Raw genomic sequence first — 20,577 nt, 5'->3', positions numbered from 1 at the left:
TAAGGCCTCGTTCACATTAGGCAATGTATATGGCTGTGCATTCGGGACACATGGGCACCCGATCGCAAGCCGTCCACGTTGCCGTGAGTTGTGCTGCTGATACCATTCATTACAGTGAATGGGGTTAGCAATGCGCTTTGCCAAAAATGCGTGCAGCAGTGCGATAGCGCATTGCACTGCTGAGCAGCGTGCATAGTCTGAACATCAGAAATGCTTTCTATGCACTTGTTGATGTTCTTGCTGATCGCATACTATACGCACTGCCGCAATGTGCACAGCAGCACGTATAGTGTGAACGAGGCCTCAGTCCCCCTGTTTTACTTATGACTACCCTCATTTTCTATTCTGGGACACTCAGTTGGATATGAGTGCGTGTTCTGCATTGAGATGAGGGTGTCTCGTTAGGGCCCATCTCCCCTAGAGCGTATCTGCATGCGTTTTCTGCATGCAGATTCGCATAACCAATATAAAGCAATGGGCCTGTTTTCACTTGTCAGAAATTCTGTGCGGTGGACTGTGCAGAAAAAATCTGCACAGCTGAGCCATCAGAATTTGCACACCGCAAGGCTAGTGTGCGGTTCGCCTGTAATGTATTTAATAGGAAATTCGCCTGTGTTTTCGCTATGTGAATTTTCCATGCAAATTTGCGTATGTTTTTGCTTAAAATCAATGTAAAAGCACACAGGCACTGACATTGTTAAATTCGCATACTACAAACCGATGCGAATTTTAACGTGTTTTCACGTTAAAATTCGCATAGAAACCCGTACAGATTCGCATCCAATGGAATCGCACCATGCTAGTGGAAACGGGCCCTAATGCCTTCTTATCTTGAAAGCTATTACCTGGGGTTTGGGAGGAGGGCCAGGGTTAGTTCAGGATGGATGGGAGGGCACAGACTCAGTGCCCTCGCTTCTCTGAGCCCCTCAAGGTGCGCACCTCGATGAATGTGGAAATGGGGCGAATACTTGCCTGTTCTGGCGTTCTCAGGCAAGTGATTGCAGCCTGTCTCCAGCTTGGCAGCTGCTGCCCGATTGGTAGCTGCCGATCTGGGAGCAGGCCACAACAATGTGGGCAGAAGCTTCAGCATAGGTTCATCAGTCTTCTGAAACAAGGCCGCGATTGCACTGCTGAGGAGGGGTTTGGAAAGTCACCTCCAGAACAGGTAAGTATTTAACCCCGTGACTCCCCCATCCATCATCATTAAGACTGAGCCAGTCATTTTTACCTTAGGTACTCTAATGACTTTTTAATTAATCAACCCCAATGTAAGTTCCTCTTTTAGGGCCCTTTTCCACAGACAGCTGAACTGTGCACTCAGTGAGCAGTTATGAGAGTTCGACAGTCTTTACACTGCCTATTGACAAAGGCTATGACATTGTGGGAATAACCGAGACATGGATGGATAAAAGCCATGACTGGATAGTGAATTTAGAGGGATACAATGGGCCAGATTTATCAAGAGTGTCTGAGACAAAATATTGGTAGGTTTTTAGAAATCCGTGCAGAACTGTCTCAGGCATCTTAAGAAATCATTATAGTGCAGATTCCTTCTAAAACTGTTGTATAATAGGAGGAGCAAGGAAGATCTCTCAGACAGTGCAGTGTGTGAGGGAAATTGCCGTTGCTGAGGTAACCAATACATCTGCTGTATTGATAGCAGCAGGCTCTGAGGAGGAATTCAGCAGATGGGAGGGGCACATCACAAATCATGGATAGCCTGCAATCTGCAATCATGTCTAGCCAGCAGTTCTACATCTGTAGAACTGCTTTCAAGCACTTCTTAATCTGCGCCAGTTTAGGGATGGATTTGCACTTCTCTTAACTGTAGTGCAGCTCTAGAAATCCATGCTAAACTGCCACTATTACTAGGATTTAAGAACGTTCTTATCATCATGCAGAATTGTTCTCCCTGCTGGTTAGAACAGATTAACCCTCCTGGCGGTTAATATTTTTTGCCACTTAGGCAAAAATCCTTTTTTTTTTTAATTTTTTTTTTTTGTTTCATGTAAAGCTACCAGAGTGGTAGCTACATGAAACACCACTAGAGGGCGCATGTGTCCCTCTAGTGCGATCGTCGCCGGCATCAAAAGCAAACAGGGGAACGCGTATATAACGCGCTCCCCTGTTTGGCTTCTCCTGTCGCCATGGCGACGATCGGAATGACGTCATGGACGTCAGCCGACGTCCTGACGTCAGACGTCTCCGATCCAGCCCATAGCGCTGCCCGGAACTCATTGGTCCGGGCAGCGCAGGGCTCTGGTGGGGGGGCCTCTTGTGCCGCTGCGTGCGGGCGATCGCCGCAGAGCGGCGGCGATCGAGCTGTACGCGCGGCTAGCAAAGTGCTAGCTGCGCGTACAGCATTTTAAAGTGTGCAAATCGCCCCACCAGGGGCTGAGATATCTTCCTGCGCGGCATAGCCCGAGCCCAGCTCGGGCTTACCGCCAGGAAGGTTAAGAAGAAAAAACTGTCGGTAATGCGTTGATAAATCTCCCCCATTGTGTTTAGGAAGGATAGAACAGGGAAAAAAGGTTACTGCCAGTTAAACCCCCCCCCATGCATGCCGCATTTAGGGGCTGATGATCGCATTCTCAGATGTGCATGCAAGGTGCCAGTGCTGAGCTGCAAATAAACAGGAGCAGAAGATAGCAGTTAAGGGTACTGGCGTCAGCCATTTGCATTAAAAGGCCCTTAGACTGAGAGGGGTGCTCACTGCCCCCCCCCCCCTTCTCCTTCTCGTTATATTACCCATACACAAGATTACATATCCTCACCAGCCTTTCTGCCAACACCACTTCTATGATAGCATGGATAGTGATGGCCTGGCTGAGGCTGGAGACCTGCATTCTGATCAGCATACTAATGACAATGAGGATGAGAATGTGCCTGGGATGTGCAATTGTTCCTGGTTGTGGGTGCACACATTCAAATTCTCAACCCCCCATTCTGTCCACATAGCTGCACCCAATGCTGATATCTTTGTTTCATCAGCCTCATCATTGTCCTGGCTAAGCCACTGCCCAAGGATAACCCCCAAGCTTGCCATACATGGCTAGCAAGCTATTTCTGCACTTTCATTTGCACTCTTATGTGAAAGTGTAGCATACTGGGGAACAGTGTTCTTATATCATCACTACACATTTACAATAGTGCTGGCAATTTTTTTGCAAAGCTTCACAAAATACAGGTGGCTTACTCCCCCATCCACCCCTAAATGCGAAATATAATTTTTCCTTCTTAAACAGATGTTATTTGCAATTATTTAGCTTTAAAGAGAAACCGTAACCAAGAATTGAACTTCATCCCAATCACTAGCTGATTCCCCCTTTCCCATGAGAAATCTATTCCTTTTCTCAAACGTATCATCAGGAGGTCTGTATGGCTAATATTGTGGTAAAACCCCTCCCACAGTGTGATGTCAGGACCATAGTCCTGACAGTTTCCTGTTTGTGAACCGCATGCCTGGATATCAGCCAGAGTGACAGATGGAAATAGCGAGAGTAGCCTTTGGTGGTGGTGAGAGCCCATGAAGGCAAGACTCCTTTGTATGCATTCTATCATATGCTACGTTGTTTGCTGCGCATCCTCAAAGGCTCAAGTCAAGGCTCAAACTGTGTTTGCAATTTCTGTGAAACATTTGACCACAGCACACAATCCTCAATCTACTCACTTTATGCCAGCAAGAATCCAATTGAGAACATATAAACATTGGTGTGATATTGGCCAATTTGATTGTTGTGGATGTGGGCAGAAAGTGTGCAACACAACCGTGTCAGGTTGAGCAGGGAACAGTAGACAATGCAGAGTTACTGTTTTTAACCACTTCCCTACCACGCTATGTTTTGCTGATCGGTGCTGCGTGGGCTCTCCAGCCCGCAGCACCGATCAGCTAGCAGCCAGGCCGATCAGACTTCCCCCCTTTTTTCCCCACTAGGGGGATGTCCTGCTGGGGGGGTCTGATCGCCGCCGGCTGCTTGCGCTTGCGGGGGGGGGGGCTCTTCAAAGCCCCTCTCCGCAGCGCTTCCTGGCCTCCTTCCCCTTCTCTCCCTCCCCCTGTGAGCGGCGCAGGACGGATTTCCGTCCTGCGCCTGATGGGATAGGCTTTAGCCTATCAGATGCCGGTGATCCCCGGCCAATCAGAGGCCGGGGATCACCGATCTCCTCTACGGTGCTGCTGCGCAGCAGCGCCGTATACATGTAAACACCGGGGAAGATCTTCCCCGTGTGTTTACATTTACCCTGCGAGCCGCCGATCGGCTCGCAGGGTGTTCACGGAGACACCCTCCGGGAACTGACATGGAACGGCCGCTCATACGAGCGGCCGTTTCCATGGTATACACTTCTGGATTCAGGGGCGTGTATATACGCTCCGAGAATCCGGAAGTGGTTAAAATGGATTTGAGGGTTTTTTGATACCGTGTGTTTATAAATACCATTTGCTATTTGAAGAAGTCTGGGATTCCTATATTTTCGATCAATTAAATAAGCCTACATCTCTGGCTTATTTCTCCTGCCTGTTCAGTGCGATAAATAACTGACAACGTAGCTATAAACCTAAGGGCTCAAACCCACTAGCAGCCTTTTCTAAGCGCTAGTGCAGTGGTTCCCAACCTTTTTGAAGTAGTGACACATCATGCCAAACACTCAGATCTCCGTGACACATCACATATGTATAATAGATAAATACTAATAACCACAAAATGGATGGGAAGAGTATATTATCCTGAGTACACTTAAACATGAAGGCTAGAACCTTTCAGGGGGACTATTAGGGCTCCCCTCCATTTTGGAATGATAGCATAGTACCGACAATTTGCAAATTTGTAGTATAGTTGCTTTAGTATACGTAGCTAGTATAGTTGTCCCCAGTATAGATAGTATAGTTGCCCCAGAATAGGTAGCTAGCATAATTACCTCCAGTATAGGTAGTTAGCATAGTTGCCCCCAGTATAGGTAGTAACTTGCCTCAGTATAGGTAGCTAGTTTAATTGCTCCCAGTATAGGTAGGTAGCTAGTATAGTTGTCCCAGTATAGGTAGCTAGTATAGTTGCTCCAATATAGGTATCTAGTATAGTTGCCCCAGTATAGGTAGTATAGCTGCCCCAGTATGGGTAGTATAGATGCCCCAGTATAGGTAATATAGCTGCCCCAGTATAGGTAGCTAGTATAGTAGCCCAAGGAAAGGTAGCTAGTATAGTTGCCCCAGTATAGGTAGTATAGCTGCCCCAGTATAGGTAGTATAGCTGCCCCAATATAGGTAGTATAGCTGCCCCAATATAGGTAGTATAGCTGCCCCAGTATGGGTAGCTAGTATAGCTGCCCCAGTATAGGTAGCTAGTATAGCTGCCCCAGTATAGGTAGCTAGTATAGCTGCCCCAGTATAGGTAGTATAGCAGCCTCAGTATAGGTAGTATAGTTGCCCCAGCATAGGTAGTATAGCTGCCCCAGTATAGGTAGTATAGCTTCCCCAGCATAGGTACTATAGCTGCCCCAGCATAAGTACTATAGCTGCCCTAGTATGGGTATTATAGATGCCCCAGTATAGGTAGTATTGTGGCTCAAGTATGAGCAGTATAGTTTCCCCCCGGTATAGGTAGCTAGTATAAATGCCTCCAGGTGGTGGCCAGCCCATTTCCCCCTCCTTTCCCGCGGTCGCTGCTCATGTATCCTGAGCTGGCGGCCGGTTCCTCTATGCTTGTAACTGGTGCCCCCTCCTGTGTCACAGGCGTCTTCTCTTCCTGCTTCCCTGCCTCCTCTCCGTCTGTACTTAGATGGCTACAAGAAAATGGCCGCATTTGTGGACATCGTCGACCATTTTCTTGTAGCCAGGCTCTAATTACAGCGGCGCAAAGGCTGGGAAAAGCGGGGAGAGACAGAGCAGGGAGCAAGCGGGGACACATACCTGATGCTGCCGCAACGCATGAATGTGTCGCGGCACACGGGTTGGGAATTAGTGCGCTAGTGATTTGAAAAGCTCTTGCTAATGCAGTGCTATGGGAGGAGTTTTATAAAATCACATTGCTCCAGTGGGATTACACCCATAGCATTACATTAGCAAGAGCTTTTCAAATCACAACTGCTTAGTAATGTACTGCTAGTGGGTTCCAGGGCTTACAGGTTAGAGTGGACCTGAGCACAGAATTTCCTCTCTGCTCTAAATGATATCTTTACAGAAAAAAAAAACATTTCTTTGTTTCTGGTGATACAAATCCTGCAATAAATCTGCAGTGTGTCTACTTACTGCTTCCATGGAAGCAGACATATTGTTAATATCCTGAGCTTTCAAATGAGCTTATCTGCCATGGCAGTCAGCTGACACATCTGAGAGATAAAATTACAACTTTTGAGTAGTCACAGATGAGGGGGAATTGGACAGGCTAAACTCTCTAAATACATACAGAGTGCATTTCTCTATATTTTTCTTCTGCCCTGTGCAAGAGTTCAGGTCCACTTTAAAGTAACCCAGAGCTGAAGAAATAAGAAAAATCGACTTCCTCCAGCAGCATAAGCACCTGTGAGTCCCTCGCTGTCCTCCCGCGGCCTGCCGTTCAGCTGCGATCACCCCCGGTACTTTTCTCAGTCGCATCCAGTCTGGGTTTTCTGCGCATGCACGGACCTCCTTGGACTGGAGACACCCAGACTGTAGACAGTTACCGGGGCTGATCACGGCTAAACAGCAGACTGTGGGAGGACAGCGAGGGACTCACACATGTTTATGCTGCTGGAGGAAGCAGCATGTAAGGGCCCGTTTCCGCTAGTGCTGCGCGCAGCTGAGAGACGCGCGGCGGCATTACCTCGTCTGCAGGAACGCTGACGATCCCATAAGCCGTGCCATGCATGGCTATGGGATTCACAGCCTCCCGCACGGAAACTGATGGCAATGTCGGCCGAATCGCTAAGGTAAGCGATTTGGCCGACGGTCCCATTGTGTCCTATGGCAGAGTTTCCCCGCACGATTTGCCTGCAGGGAAACTGCAGATTCGGCCCGGCTTCCACGCTAGTGGAAAAGGGCCCTAAGTATCATTTTTTTTTACATTTTTGTTCAGCCCTGGAACACTTTAAAGTGTACCTGAGGCGACATGTGACATGATGAGATAAACGTGTATGTACAGTACAAAACATATCAATAACCAGGCTGTTTTCCTTGCTTTATTTTGCTGCCTGAAAGAGTTCATTTTTAGGCATGGAAGTGACAGCTTTTGCCTTGTCAGTATCTTGTCAGGAATATAGTAAACATCACTGATAAGCAAATTACAGCCATAAAGTTTTCATGGCTGAATACAACTTCTGAGGGCAGGGAGAGATAAAATACATGAACTATTGACCTTTTTCTGACTCTGGGACACTTATCAGGATGCCATTGAGCAGAGGCAACAAAACATTGAACCTACTTTGTAAATGTTTAAATAACATACCTGAAAAAGTCATTTTTAAGAGTAGGAGCATAAATACAATTGTTTATCTCATCAGTTTATTTTCACCTCGGGTTCATTTAGTCCAGATAAAACTCAGCTGAGGCGGCCAATAACAACCGCCTCTGCCGAGAATCCAGTGTGTGTGTGTACGGCAGCCCTCAGTAGCTCGGCCAGCGATCTGTCCTGGCTGATCACTTTGCAGAGTGATGGTAGAAAGCATCCCATTTACCCTGTCCGCCGCACAATGTCACTCCCAACACTGCTCCCCCCCCCCCCCCCTTTCCCCGCATAGTGACTCTTCTGCCCAGTCTCTGCTCTGCAAGGTCGCCTGAGGGATTGGGTCCTATTGAGCGAGCATGCATACGGCCTTTAGATTTTATTACCATTATTATTATTTAGTATTTATATAGCACCAACATCTTCCACAGCGCTGTACAGAGTATGTAGTCTTGTCACCTAACTGTCCCTCAGAGGGGCTCACAATGTAATTCCTACCATAATCATGTGACCATCATAGTCTAGGGACAATTAACTTATCTGTATGGTTTTGGGATGTGGGAGGAGCTTGGAGGAAACTCACGCAGACACAGGGAGAACATACAAACTCTCTGCAAGTAGTGCCTTGTCTGGGATTTGAACCAGGAACCCAGCGCTGCAAGGTGAGAGTGCTACTTCTGGTAAAGAGCTCCTTGCTATTAAACCATTTTTCATCTTCCTGATTTTTACTCTTTAGTACTGGCAGGAGAACTCTGCGGAATGTTGGTTTCTGAAAATCCTGAAGCCAATATATAATATACCTGGTCTCCCAGAATGCTTTGAGGGTGAGAATTCCTCTTAGGTAAACAGCCTAGGCAAAGCCTCACTGGTAGAGTGGGGTTACATACCACTATACAACATTATATAGCTATAGGGTGACGCTGAAACCAGAATTTTTTACGTAGAAGCGGCTATCCTGAATAATTTGCTGCATTCTACTATATGCCGTTATAGTTCCTCTGTAACGTAATCTGCTAGTGTGTTGTTTACAGTCAGTAGAAGAAATACAGTAGAATCTTGTTATAGTAAACTCTGATATAGTAAACTTGGGTCCTATTGAGCGAGCATGCTCAGTCCTCAGGTGCCGACCATGTGCTTGTGTGAATATACAATGTATGATGAATCCTGATATAGTAAACTTCTGATATAGTAAACACCTTGGCCAGGTCCCTTGGAGTTTACTATAAAGGGATTCTACTGTAATTTCTCCCAAAAATATATTTCTGTACTAATGAATGTGGGGCGTTATCTCTGTGAGGGTGATTAGTTTAGACTAGGGTCACAGTGGGCCATTATTGTCCTGCGTTATAAAGTTTTGCAACGCAGTTTACCGCACCGCAATGTTAAAGCCTTGCGACATTCATGGTGCGAGGTAAACGTCGCATTGTGATAACGCACTGCTGCAGTGCATTACCTCTAAAGTGGCTGGATAGTGTACTGGTTACGGGCACCGCCTTTGACATGGGTTCGAATCCTAGCTAGGGTCTGTACCTATTCAGTAAGGAGTTCAAGGCAAGACTCCCTAACACTTCAGGGTGGCCTCTTGAGTGCGTCCCAGTGGCTGCAGCTCTTGAGCGCTTTGAGTCCGACAGGAGAAAAGCGCTATACAAATGTTCGGATTATTATTATAAAGCATGCATGTCAAACTCTGGCCCGCGGGCCAAATCTGGCCCTCTGAGCCATTACATTTGGCCCTCAAGTGGTTTCCCTACTTTGCATTATGTATGGCCCTCTCTGGGCCACCAGGGAAGCTATATTGGAGGTGAAGCCCTAGAAGACTAGGGAAGCCATACGGGAGAGACGGGCAAAATAATTAAACACTGTGGAACTGTATAGGGGAGGGTGGGGGCCTCTAGACACCAGGGAACTGTATAGGGGAGGGAGGACCACTAGACACCAGGGAACTGTATAGGAGCTGAAGGGGGGACATTAGACCCCTGGTAACTTTATAAGAGAGAAAGGTGGCCAGTAAACATTGAGGTTGGCTCACTACTAGGTCCCAGTGCATAATTTCGGCCCACTTTGTATTTGAGTTTGACATCCCTGCTCTAAAGGCCCACGTTAACAGATACAGGGAAGAATACGTTTCATTTCCTGTATGCTTCACTGTATCTACTGTATGCGGCGGTAATGTGCATCACAATGCAACGTCCTACTGTGAACTTAGCCTTAAAGAGCAACTCCAGTGAAAATAATGTAATAAAAAAAAGTGCTTCATTTTTACAATAATTATGTATAAAAGATTCTGTCACTGTTTGCCCGTTGTAAAATCTTTCCTCCCCCTGATTCACGTTCTGACATTTATCACATGGTGACATTTTTACTGCTGGCAGGTGATGTCACTGGAAGGAGATGATGCTTGCTTTTTTGGAAGTTAGAAACAGCTGTTATTTCCCACAATGCAATGAGGTTCACAGACAGGAAACTGTCAGGAGTGTGGAAGGGGTTTCACTACAATATCAACCATACAAACCTCCTGATGATCCATATACAAAAGGAATAGATTTCTCATGGGAAAGGAGGTATCAGTTACTGATTGGGATGAAGTTAAATTCTTGGTCACGGTTTCTCTTTAAGCTTTTGTTTGCAAAAGTAAAGGCACTGAAGTAACCTGGTATTGTGGATATAGCAAAGGCAGTCAGCGTTGTCTGTACAAACCTATGTCGAATTCTGAAATGTAAGATTTTAGGTGTTACGTAAAAGCTTTTCATTAAAATTTGTCTTTTTTTTTTTTTACTTGTTTGTAAGTTGCACAGATTTCCAAAAAGCTAACAATGATCTGTGATTGTATTTTTCAGACCCAGCAGGATGCCTCCATGTCTCCACTCCCCGAGGCCCGGACCGGTGTCTGGTTTCATGTCGGAGACTTGGTTTGGTCTAAGGTGGGAACCTATCCCTGGTGGCCATGTATGGTGTCCAGTGACCCTCAACTTCATGTGCACAGCAAGATCAATTCCAGAGGTAGGATACTATGTCATTATTATTGTAATCACGGCTGTAGTATTACCCAGAGCAGGACAAATCCCAAGAGCCTGAGGCTGGTTTCAGACTGTAGATTGGCGGCAGCGGTGCGGCCCGGGAGCCCCACCACACCACCAAAAACAGGCATTTGGCGACTACTGCGTTAGTATGCGGTAATCCCTTCTGGCCCGAGATCCAAACAGGAAGTGACGCTCGCTTGCAGTCACTTCCTGTTTTGGAAATTCGGAAGTGCTCGAAAGTCTATTGTAAAAAATACAGTTTCTACACATGAATGCCGTACCGCCGCGAACATCCCTTTTTTATTCTCGCGCGGTAATGTTGGTAAGCGCTCGCGGTAGATCGGCTACTACTGGTGCACCACATCACATGCTGTATGAAAGCACCCACAGGCTTTCATTGGCATAGCGGTGAGGTGCAGTAAAATGACCCACCGCACCAGTGTGAAAGGGTCCTCAGGACACAATGAAATTTAAAGTATGACTGTATTTGCCACTTAATTGTATCTATCCTCCTACTCCTAAAAATGACTTGTTTAGAATCCCCCCGTTTTATTTTCTGCGTATCCCTACATGACGTAGACCAATGAATACCTGAAGGATTTGTTGCAACTGTGGCACACCTCTTATAACCTACAACTGAAAACCTTTGGAGCCGGAACCATCTGTCATGCTGCCCCTACCCTTTGGAATGCCTTGCCACACCCAATCAAGACAGCTCCAACCCTGGAGAAGTTTAAAGGATATTTTCCTTGGACGTATCCTTTAAAGAGAAAAAAACGAGTTTAACTTACCTGCGGCTTCTTGCAGCCCCTGGAGACCCCAGGGTCCAAGTTCCTTGAGCCAGCAGCGGCGACTCCCACAAAGCTGTCCGGTCTGCACTAGTTGGCGGCTACCGAGCCACGGGCACCCTGATCGCGCTGCCGGGAGCACTCTGCGCAGTAGCGGTTTCTGCGTACTGTGCATGCACAGTACACTCACAGCATCAGGAGCCTGGTAAGGACGCGTGTGGCCAGCCAGCCTTGCACGGATTGCTGCTGCTGGCTGGGGTGACTTGGACCGGCGTCGTGGGCACAGGAGGACTCCAGGGGGCTGCAAGAAGCCCCGGGTAAGCTAAAGTTTTTTATTACACTTAAAGAGACTCTGAAGTCTCATAAAAATCATCTTTTTATTACAAAAACCTCTGTAACATCCCTGCCTTAACTAAAACGCCACATCTCCGCGGCTGGACACTAACTAAATCCCCCCAAACTCCCCGGGGCACACTGCGGGGAGTGCATCCGTGAGAGGCAGAGCTTTCAGCTGCAGCTCTGCCTCTCCACATGTCTATCAGCGCGTATCTCCGCCTCCGCCCGCCTCTCTCAGTCTTCCTTCACTGAGAGGGGCGGGGGAGAGGTGGGGATCCGCCGCTGATAGGCGCGAATGGAGGCAGGGCTCTGCCTCCTACAGCAGTAAAATCCACGACCAGGAAAGTTGTGGATTTTGCGGGGGAGAGGTAGGGGGGAGTTAGTTAGATTTCAGCCACGGGGATGCAGCGTTTTAGTTAGGGCAATAATGTTACACAGGTTTTTGAAATAAAAAGCTGATTTTTAGGACACTTCAGTGTCTCTTTAAGATTTGCTTTAACTCAAAGCTGAAAAGCCACCCATTTAGTCTGACATTTATGATCATATAACTTTTTCCCCTGCAACACAAACCACAACTATATACTGATCTAAGACAAGCTTATGGGCTGTGGGTCCTATGGGATGGGGTTGTTTTTTATGTAAATAAGTAGCTTTAGGACGCGTTTCCACTTGAGCGGAAACCGACGCGAATCCGCAGAGTTTCCCAGCAGGCGAATAGTGCGGGGAAACTCTGCCATAGGGTGCAATGGTAACGCCGGCTGAATCGCTACCGCTAGCGATTCGGACGGCTTTTCCATCCGAATTGATGGAATTCGTCTGCTTTCCCCGCAGACCCGGAAGAGACGCGCCGCTCAATTGGAATTGCGCCCTTTATGTTGTATTGCATTGTGTCTATCAGCTAAGACAAAAAAAACTACTTTTAAATTTACGTTTTTAGCTTTCAAACATAAAGGATTCTAGGGAAGTCCTATTTAACATTGGGACTATATTCATAAGTGTTTCTCTCACCAGTTTATTTTCATTTCAACTTTTCTTTAAAAAAGATTTGACGTTTTGATTGTGAAGTTGCAAAAAACAAGAACAGATAGTTCCCTAAAAACCGCACCACTCAATCAATTTATCAGAAATATAATCAATCTTTATTCAGTACAAAAAATTAAAAACACTAAAAACAGTAAATAGTGGGGCACTCAATGGTTAATAAGTAATACACGTTATTGCATAAGACCACAATGCCTGTTAACAATCCCCTTAAGAGGTATATCAAATAAATATGAGGTAGTAATCAATTAATCCCCAGACAAGGTGTCAGCCGCACTATACAATGCTGGAAACAAGTGTAAACAATATACTGTGCAAATTAGCATTAGAGGATGGAAAAGCACATAGAACCATCCATAGAAGAAGTGAAAAGAACCAGCGTGCAGAAATACAATAATAAAGACAACCATATGCGTGCAAACCAGTAAAGGCAAGAGAGTGAAGCTGCAGCTTACCGGGGAGAAAGGGGATCAGGCAAGGGAAACGTGTGCCCCGCAAACGCCGTCGCGATTCGCTGCTTCCAATGCGCAGCTTCGTCTGGGGATTAATTGATTACAACCTCATATTTATTTGATATACCTCTTAAGGGGATTGTTAACAGGCATTGTGGTCTTATGCAATAACGTGTATTACTTATTATCATTGAGTGCCCCACTATTTACTGTTTTTAGTGTTTTTAATTTTTTGTACTGAATAAAGATTGATTATATTTCTGATACATTGATTGAGTGGTGCGGTTTTTAGGGAACTATCTGTTCTTGTTTTTTGCGTACGAATAATTAGTTCCTTTCTGCACACTCGTTTATTTACCCATATTTTATGGTATAGTGGATGGTGCTTGCCCAAAACTTTGTGTTTTTTTGATTGTGAAGTTGTTCTGTTCATTGAATGCGTTTTCTATGGTAACTGAAATCTCTTCTTTGATAGGGGCACGGGAATACCACGTACAGTTCTTCAGCAATGAGCCAGAAAGAGCCTGGATACACGAGAAGCGCATGCGGGAGTACCGAGGCCGGAAGCAGTATGAGCAGCTGTTGGCCGAAGATGCTGCTAAAGTACTTAACCAATCAGAAAAGCTCAAGGTGCGATTCTGCCTTACATACAGCTTAGTATGGCTATATGGAGAAACACTTATACAAGCAACCTGCATGAAAGCAGTTATGAGCGATATTACATATATTCATGTATTAGCACAGCAGTCGTATGAGCATGAATGTCAAATTATTCAGATGCTCGTTTGATCCTCAAGGGACCTCTCAGATTCACTCCTTGCTGTCACGTGCATGTCATTGATCAGTGAGTTCCATCCATCATTGTGAGTCACCAATAGGGAGTTTGTGAATTCACTAAGAGGCCCATTCAGTATGGGCTGGCTCACTGTAAACGATTGCACTCAGTTTGCCTCGGCAAAGTGCTACAGCAGTGTCACCCTATGAGGGTTTTCTCACTGCAGTATTTTGATTAAATCGAAAACATGCTGCCTGTACCATTTTTAGAATAATTTTCCTTAAAGGGACTCCGAGCACCTCAATTCAATTCACTTTATTGTCATTGTGTAACACAACGAAATTACTTTTCATGACAACCCCACGGTGCATATAGGGAACATAGTGATAGTAACAAGGAAGAGAAGAAATTATACACATATGCCAGGTATTACAGATATTTAAACAATTTGTACACAGTGTTAATTATTTCAGAGAGGATTCAGAGTTCAACAAGTTTATGGCAGATGGGAAAAAGCTGTCTTTCAGTCTGTTTGTGTGTGTGCCGATTGATCTAAAACGTTTACCTGATGGAAAGAGCTCAAACAAGGCATTTCCAGGGTGAGTGTTGTCCTTGATAATGTTTTTGGCCTTTCTCACGCTGCGAGTATTATACAAAAGTTCCAGTGATAGTAGTTCAGTGCCAATAATGGCTTCTGCTGTTTTAACAACTCGCTGCAGGGCTTCTCTAGTAGCCTTCGTGCAGCTGTTGTACCAGGCCGTCATGCAATTGGTCAGAACGCTTTCTATAGTGCATCTGTAGAAATTAACCAGCAGCTTCTGTGGGAGGTTAGCGCTCCTTAGTTTTCTCAGAAAGTAGTTGTGCTTTTCCAGTTAGAGCTAAAGCATTGTCAGCCCAGGACAGGTTCTCTGCGATGGTGACTCCCAAAAATTTGAAGCTGGAAACTCTCTCCACAGCCTCTGCATTGATCATTAGCGGTAGGTGAGTGGTCTTTTTGGTGGTCCTAAAGTCCAGAATAATTTCTTTGGTCTTCTTTGTATTTAATAACAGGTTGTTAACCTATTTTGGTTCCTGGACGTAGAAACTACGTCCAGGAACCATGCGCGCTACCGCGGGCTCCCGCGGCCGATCGCGCGTGTGCACGCGCACTCCCGGCTGCGGATTCGGTAGCCACGGAATCAATGTATCGGGCTATGGTGCCCGATCACTGATTCTTCTCCCCCGCTGAAAAAGCGACAGCTTCTTTCGGAAGCTGTGCTTTTTCTGGCTGTTCCCTACCTGATGCGTCACTATAAGCGTGTGTTACGCTTAGAGTGACGTCATGTTAGCAAACTAATGGCCGCCATCTTGTGGCCAAAAAGTAATACTACAACTGAAAGTAAAAAAAAAAAAAAAAATCAACACACATTTACATTATAAATCTATTGTTTACCTCCCACCCTCCCAAAACTACCCAAATAAATTGTTACTATAAAAAAAAAACATTACAATAAAAAAAAAAACATGTAAATATTTACCTAAGGGTCTAAACTTTTTAAATATCAATGTAAAGATGAAATATTTCTATATTTTTTTTATTTTAAACTGGTAAATAGTGATAGATGCAAAATGGAAAAAATGCACCTTTATTTCCAAATAAAATATTGTCGCCATACATTGTGATAGGGACATAATTTTAACAGTGTAATAACCGGGACATATGGGCAAATACAATACGTGAGTTTTAATTATGGAGGCATGTATTATTTTAAAACTATAATGGCTGAAAACTGAGAAATAATGAATTTTTCCATTTTTTTCTTAATCTTCCTGTTAAAATGCATTTACAGTAAAGTGGCTCTTAGCAAAATGTACCCCCCAAAGAAAGCCTAATTGGTGGCGGAAAAAACAAGATATAGATCAGTTCATTGTGATAAGTAGTGATAAAGTTATAGGCTAATGAATGGAAGGTGAACATTTCTCACGTGAAAACGACGGAACGCGAATGATGGGTTAATGTCGCACCATGCAGTCAGGTTCTTAACTTCTTCTCTGTATGCAGCTTCCTCATTGTCTGATATAAGCCCAATGACAGTCGTATCATCTGCAAACTTAACAATTATCAAATGGAAGATCTTTGTAACCGGCACTAGATGCAGCTGGCAGCCTAGGTGGGGTTAGGTGGTTCGCCTACTGTGCCTCCAGAAAACAGCATATTCGTAGCTTCAATGGAAGGAGAGAGTCCGGGCACCAGAGGTGTTGCAAAAACCACACATTTATTTCATCCCCACCCGACCGAACACACAATAGGGCTAAGTCTGACAGCCGTTTCGCGAGCTTAACGCTCGCTTCCTCAGAGACTAAATGCCCCGTATCAAACATAGACATATATATAATGCATTAATTACAATTACAAATTGGTTGCGTGAAAGAAGGAGGAGAGACTCACCGCCGCCTGGCCCTGCCCATTACCGAGCGTCCATCGATGTAGATGCGGCGCTCCAAGCCTCCCAGCGTGCACAGCGAGTAAAGGGTTCCACCCCTTTCAGGGTTGGATCCAGCCAGGAGTTTCCTCCGATCAAAGTCACCATTCGTCTATTGCGTGACGTCATTCTTCTCGCGTGCATACCGCCGGGGGTATCAATGGGAAGGCTTCCGCGTTCCACACTGGTTTGGTTACCATAGGGACGCGTACTCACATGCATACGGGTGTCTCCATCTCCTACCTACATAAGAGAAAAGATGAAAGAACATTAAAAACAGTTAAAAACACTGAAAAAAACCGACCATTATATTACTTTGTGCATAACATTTTCAGAAGGATATAGATACTCATTAACTGGCCGGATATCACATATACCAAAAGGAGAGGAAATAGTATATCAAAACAATACCAACTAGCTATCTTTAAAGCAACAGAATAGTTATATGGAAATACATATTACAGGGTTGAAAAACGCTAAGGCTAGATTCACAGTGGGACGTTGAGTTTTGATGCCACGTTAAAGTCGCACCGCAAGCTTACAACGCAACGCGCCCAAAAAGTGGCAACGCAGCGTTACCGTCGCATACAGCAGATACAGTAAAAACTACAGGCAATGAAAAGTATGCATCCAAGTCATTACTGAGCATGTGCAAACAGTCCAACGCAGCTAATAACGTGTATAACGCACTGCATGCAGTACTTTTACTTAACGTGCAGCGTTAGTCCCTAACGTAACGTGTGCACTGTGAACAGGGCATTGATTTTTCATTGCAGTGAGTTATTCTGCGTTAAATGCTGTTTTAACGCGCGACTTTAACGTCCCACTGTGAACTTAGCCTAAGAGACTAATGCTTATCTAAAAAGCAGTGCAACTCATTTCTTTCATTGAAGCCTAAGCTCCCACAGGCCTCTGTAATTGAAATAAGTCTGGCTTCCTCTCTACATAAGAGTTTCTCTCTATCTCCACCTCTATGTGGGAGATCCACACTTTTCAGTCCACAGAAGCGTAAAACATTAGCATTTCCCCCATGTTCTTCTCTAACGTGGGCAATAAGTCTAGAAGCCCCTTTGCCAGTTTCAATTAAATGGTAATGTTCTTGGAAGCGTGTGCACATTTGACGGGTGGTTTCTCCAATATAAAATCGATGGCAGGGACAGATCACCACATACACAGTGAATTTAGAACGACAGTGCAAAAATTCATTTATCTTTAGAACAATGCCCCCAAGGCGAACGAATTTACCAGGGATAAATTGGCTGCAATGTGTACAGTTGTGACATTTAAAATTGCCTATTGGTCGTGATCGTTCCAGCCAATTTAGTTCTCGAGGTACCCTATATTCACTCCGCACCAAGGCATCACCAATTGTACGAGCTTTCCGAAAGGAGAGAAGAGGTTTATCCCCCAAACTCCGCCTCAGGTCGGGACTGTTTCTCAAAGCTGACCAAAACTTAACAATTATGTTTGAGGTATGGATAGGCTGACAGTCATGGGTGAAAAGTGCATAGAGGAGAGGGCTTAATACACAGCCCTGTGGCACGCCAGTGCTCAGGGTAAGGGTGGAGGATGTCTGTTTTCCTAGTCTGACAGTTTGAGGGCGATTAGTAAGGAAGTCCAATAACCAAGTACATATGGAGGGAGCAAGACCTAGTGCATGGAGTTTGTTGGTCAGCTGGCTAGGTACAATGGTGTTAAATGCTGAGCTGTAGTCAACAAAGAGCATCCTAACATAGGAGTTGGGCTTTTCCAGGTGTGAGAGGGCAGCATGGAGAGCTACACAGATGGCATCCTCAGTCGATCTATTTGTTCGGTAAGCAAACTGGTGTTGATCTAGATTTGCTGGGATGGAGGCCTTGATGTGTGTGGCTACCAGTCGTTCAAAGCACTTGCCGATGACAGGGGTTAGAGCAACTGGTCGATAATCATTAAGACAGGTTATCCTAGGATTTTTTGGGACTGGCACAATGGTTGTAGATTTAAGGCATGATGGAACTACACCCAAGAACACTTCTCATGGCCATGCCTTTAAGACTCTGGCCAGTACTGCAAAGTACTTAAAGATGCACCTTTCTGTAGCTTGTGCCTCTCCTCTTTCATTTGATGCCTGAATCGCCATTCTACACCAAATAGTTTTTGTTCGATTTCAATTTAAAAATTGCGGCTGCCATCTTGGCTATGTTATAACTTCCGGGTCACCCCTGTCTTCTCTGTTAGAGAAGTGCATCACTGAATGAAGCAGGAAGAGGAAGTGACACGCATGGCCATTGCAAGAGGCTCCTCCAGAGGGGTTATAGCATGACTTTGTAGGTGATCGGAGTCTTTTAAGGGCTCGTTTACACTTTTTGCCCTTTTTTTTCAGTGCAGACGATTTTCAAAATTGCCTACAAAACACTTGTGCAGTTAATCTCTATGAGAAGGTTCATATCAGCACGTTGCGGTGCCTGTATCATTTTTGGGGCGCTTTTGCTATAATGAAAGGTATAGGAAGAGCGCTAAACGCTCACAAATCCACTTTATGCGGCAATTGCGTTCGCGTTTTTTAGAATAAATACAGTGTATTTATTCTTTTCCAGGTCAAAGAGTTTACTTCTTTGCTTCAGGGAGTGAATGACAAAACCGCTTTGGAAAAGCGCTTAAAAAAGCGCTTTTACCAAAAACGCAGACCTCAGTGGAGCGCCGGGAGGGGGAAAAAAACAGCGTTCAAAAATGCAAAATGCTTGCATTTGCATTTTTTAGTGTGAACGAGGCCAAAAACGCACATTCCTTTAAAAATCGCTTTGCAAAATAGCTAAGCGCTCTCGAAAACTGGTAAAATGTAAAATACATGCATATGCATTCATATAAAATGCACATTTGTCCTAGAGTTAAATGCACTATAAATACTGAGGAGAACGCCAGCGCATACCACTAAGGTAAGTAGTAGCAGATTTGCATATGATTTGCATCTGAATTGAATGCGAAGTGTGCAGAGAGTCTATATAGGTGCTGCACACTGAGCTGGTGGTCATTTCAGATGCAGCCTTAGTGGTATGCGCTGGCGTTCTCCTCGCTGTTCTACCAAATGTAAGTTACACATTTTTCTTGCTTAGCTGCTCCCGAGGTTTTAAATTTAGATTAGGTCACTTGCCCAGAGGTCTGCCTCACCGTGGCGCAAGTGTCTAGTATAATATACTTTGCATGCAAACCATATTGGAAGCTAAAGTACCTCCTAGTTTAATAAATGTTAGCACTTGTCTTGGATGCAGGGCATGCATTTTTCAGTCTGGCAGAGGCGGTGTATGCCTGTGCGATTAACCATTCAATTGCAACATGTGTTTAGGGATGCGCAGCCTTTCCCCCCCACCTTTCCTTAGCACTATAAATACTGTTGTTCTATGTGGCTGTCACTTACAGTCTGACAGATTTGAGACTAGTATTTCCTTTATTCGTCCACAAATTGTGGTGTGCCGGCCTCACTTTCACTTTCTTGATTACCATTTTCCATGCAAGTAAAGGCCTGTACATGCACCAGGTGATAGACGGCCGATATCGACCGCCTCTGCAGAGAATCCAGCATGGTCGCGGATTCCCCCGACCGTTCGGCCAGCGCTTCGTCCTGGCGGATCATTTAGTTTGAGTGAGGGGTGATAGCATTGTTCTCCCCTACTTACCCTGCCCACCACACGACATCACTCCCGTGCTGCTCGCTTGACCCGGCATTGTTCTCCCCTACTTACCCCGCCCACCACACGACATCACTCTCGTGCTGCTCACTTCACCCGGCATTGTTCTCCCCTACTTACCCCGCCCACCACACGACATCACTCTCGTGCTGCTCACTTCACCCGGCATTGTTCTCCCCTACTTACCCCGCCCACCACACGACATCACTCCCGTGCTGCTCGCTTGACCCGGCATTGTTCTCCCTTACTTACCTCGCCCACCACACGACACCACTCCCGTGCTGCTCGTTGACCCGGCATTGTTCTCCCTTACTTACCCCGCCCACCGCACGACATCACTCCCGTACTGCTCGCTTCACCCGACATTGTTCTCCCTTACTTGCCCCGCCCACCACACGACATCACTCCCGTGCTGCTCGCTTGACCCCGAAAAGAATAAATACAATGTATTTATTCTTATAAACGAGAACGCAATCGCTGCACAAACGATTCTGTGAGCGTTTGCGTTTTTCCTATACTTTCCATTGAGGCAAAATCACCTCAAAAATGGTACCGGCACCGCTTTGCTGAGCGTATCGGAAACAAACCGCTCAGCTGTGAACTCTCTCATAGGGAATCATTGCACA

The 20,577-nt window shown here is 45.5% G+C and overlaps 1 protein-coding gene across 4 annotated transcripts in view; it reads left to right on the top strand.

Moving 5' to 3' along the window:
• NSD3 (nuclear receptor binding SET domain protein 3) overlaps positions 1 to 20,577 on the top strand; it is a 178,201-nt gene that overhangs the window by 51,839 nt on the left and 105,785 nt on the right. For all 4 annotated transcript variants that reach the window (XM_068274618.1, XM_068274617.1, XM_068274616.1 and 1 more), the window contains exons 3-4: positions 10,250 to 10,412; positions 13,525 to 13,679. In XM_068274618.1, the coding sequence (XP_068130719.1) occupies positions 10,250 to 10,412; positions 13,525 to 13,679 (318 nt within the window). The remainder of the gene's footprint in view (positions 1 to 10,249; positions 10,413 to 13,524; positions 13,680 to 20,577) is intronic.

Source organism: Hyperolius riggenbachi, chromosome 3, assembly GCF_040937935.1.
Source record: "Hyperolius riggenbachi isolate aHypRig1 chromosome 3, aHypRig1.pri, whole genome shotgun sequence".
Taxonomy (NCBI): Eukaryota; Metazoa; Chordata; class Amphibia; order Anura; family Hyperoliidae; genus Hyperolius; species Hyperolius riggenbachi.
This window is presented reverse-complemented; position numbering and strand designations above follow the sequence as displayed.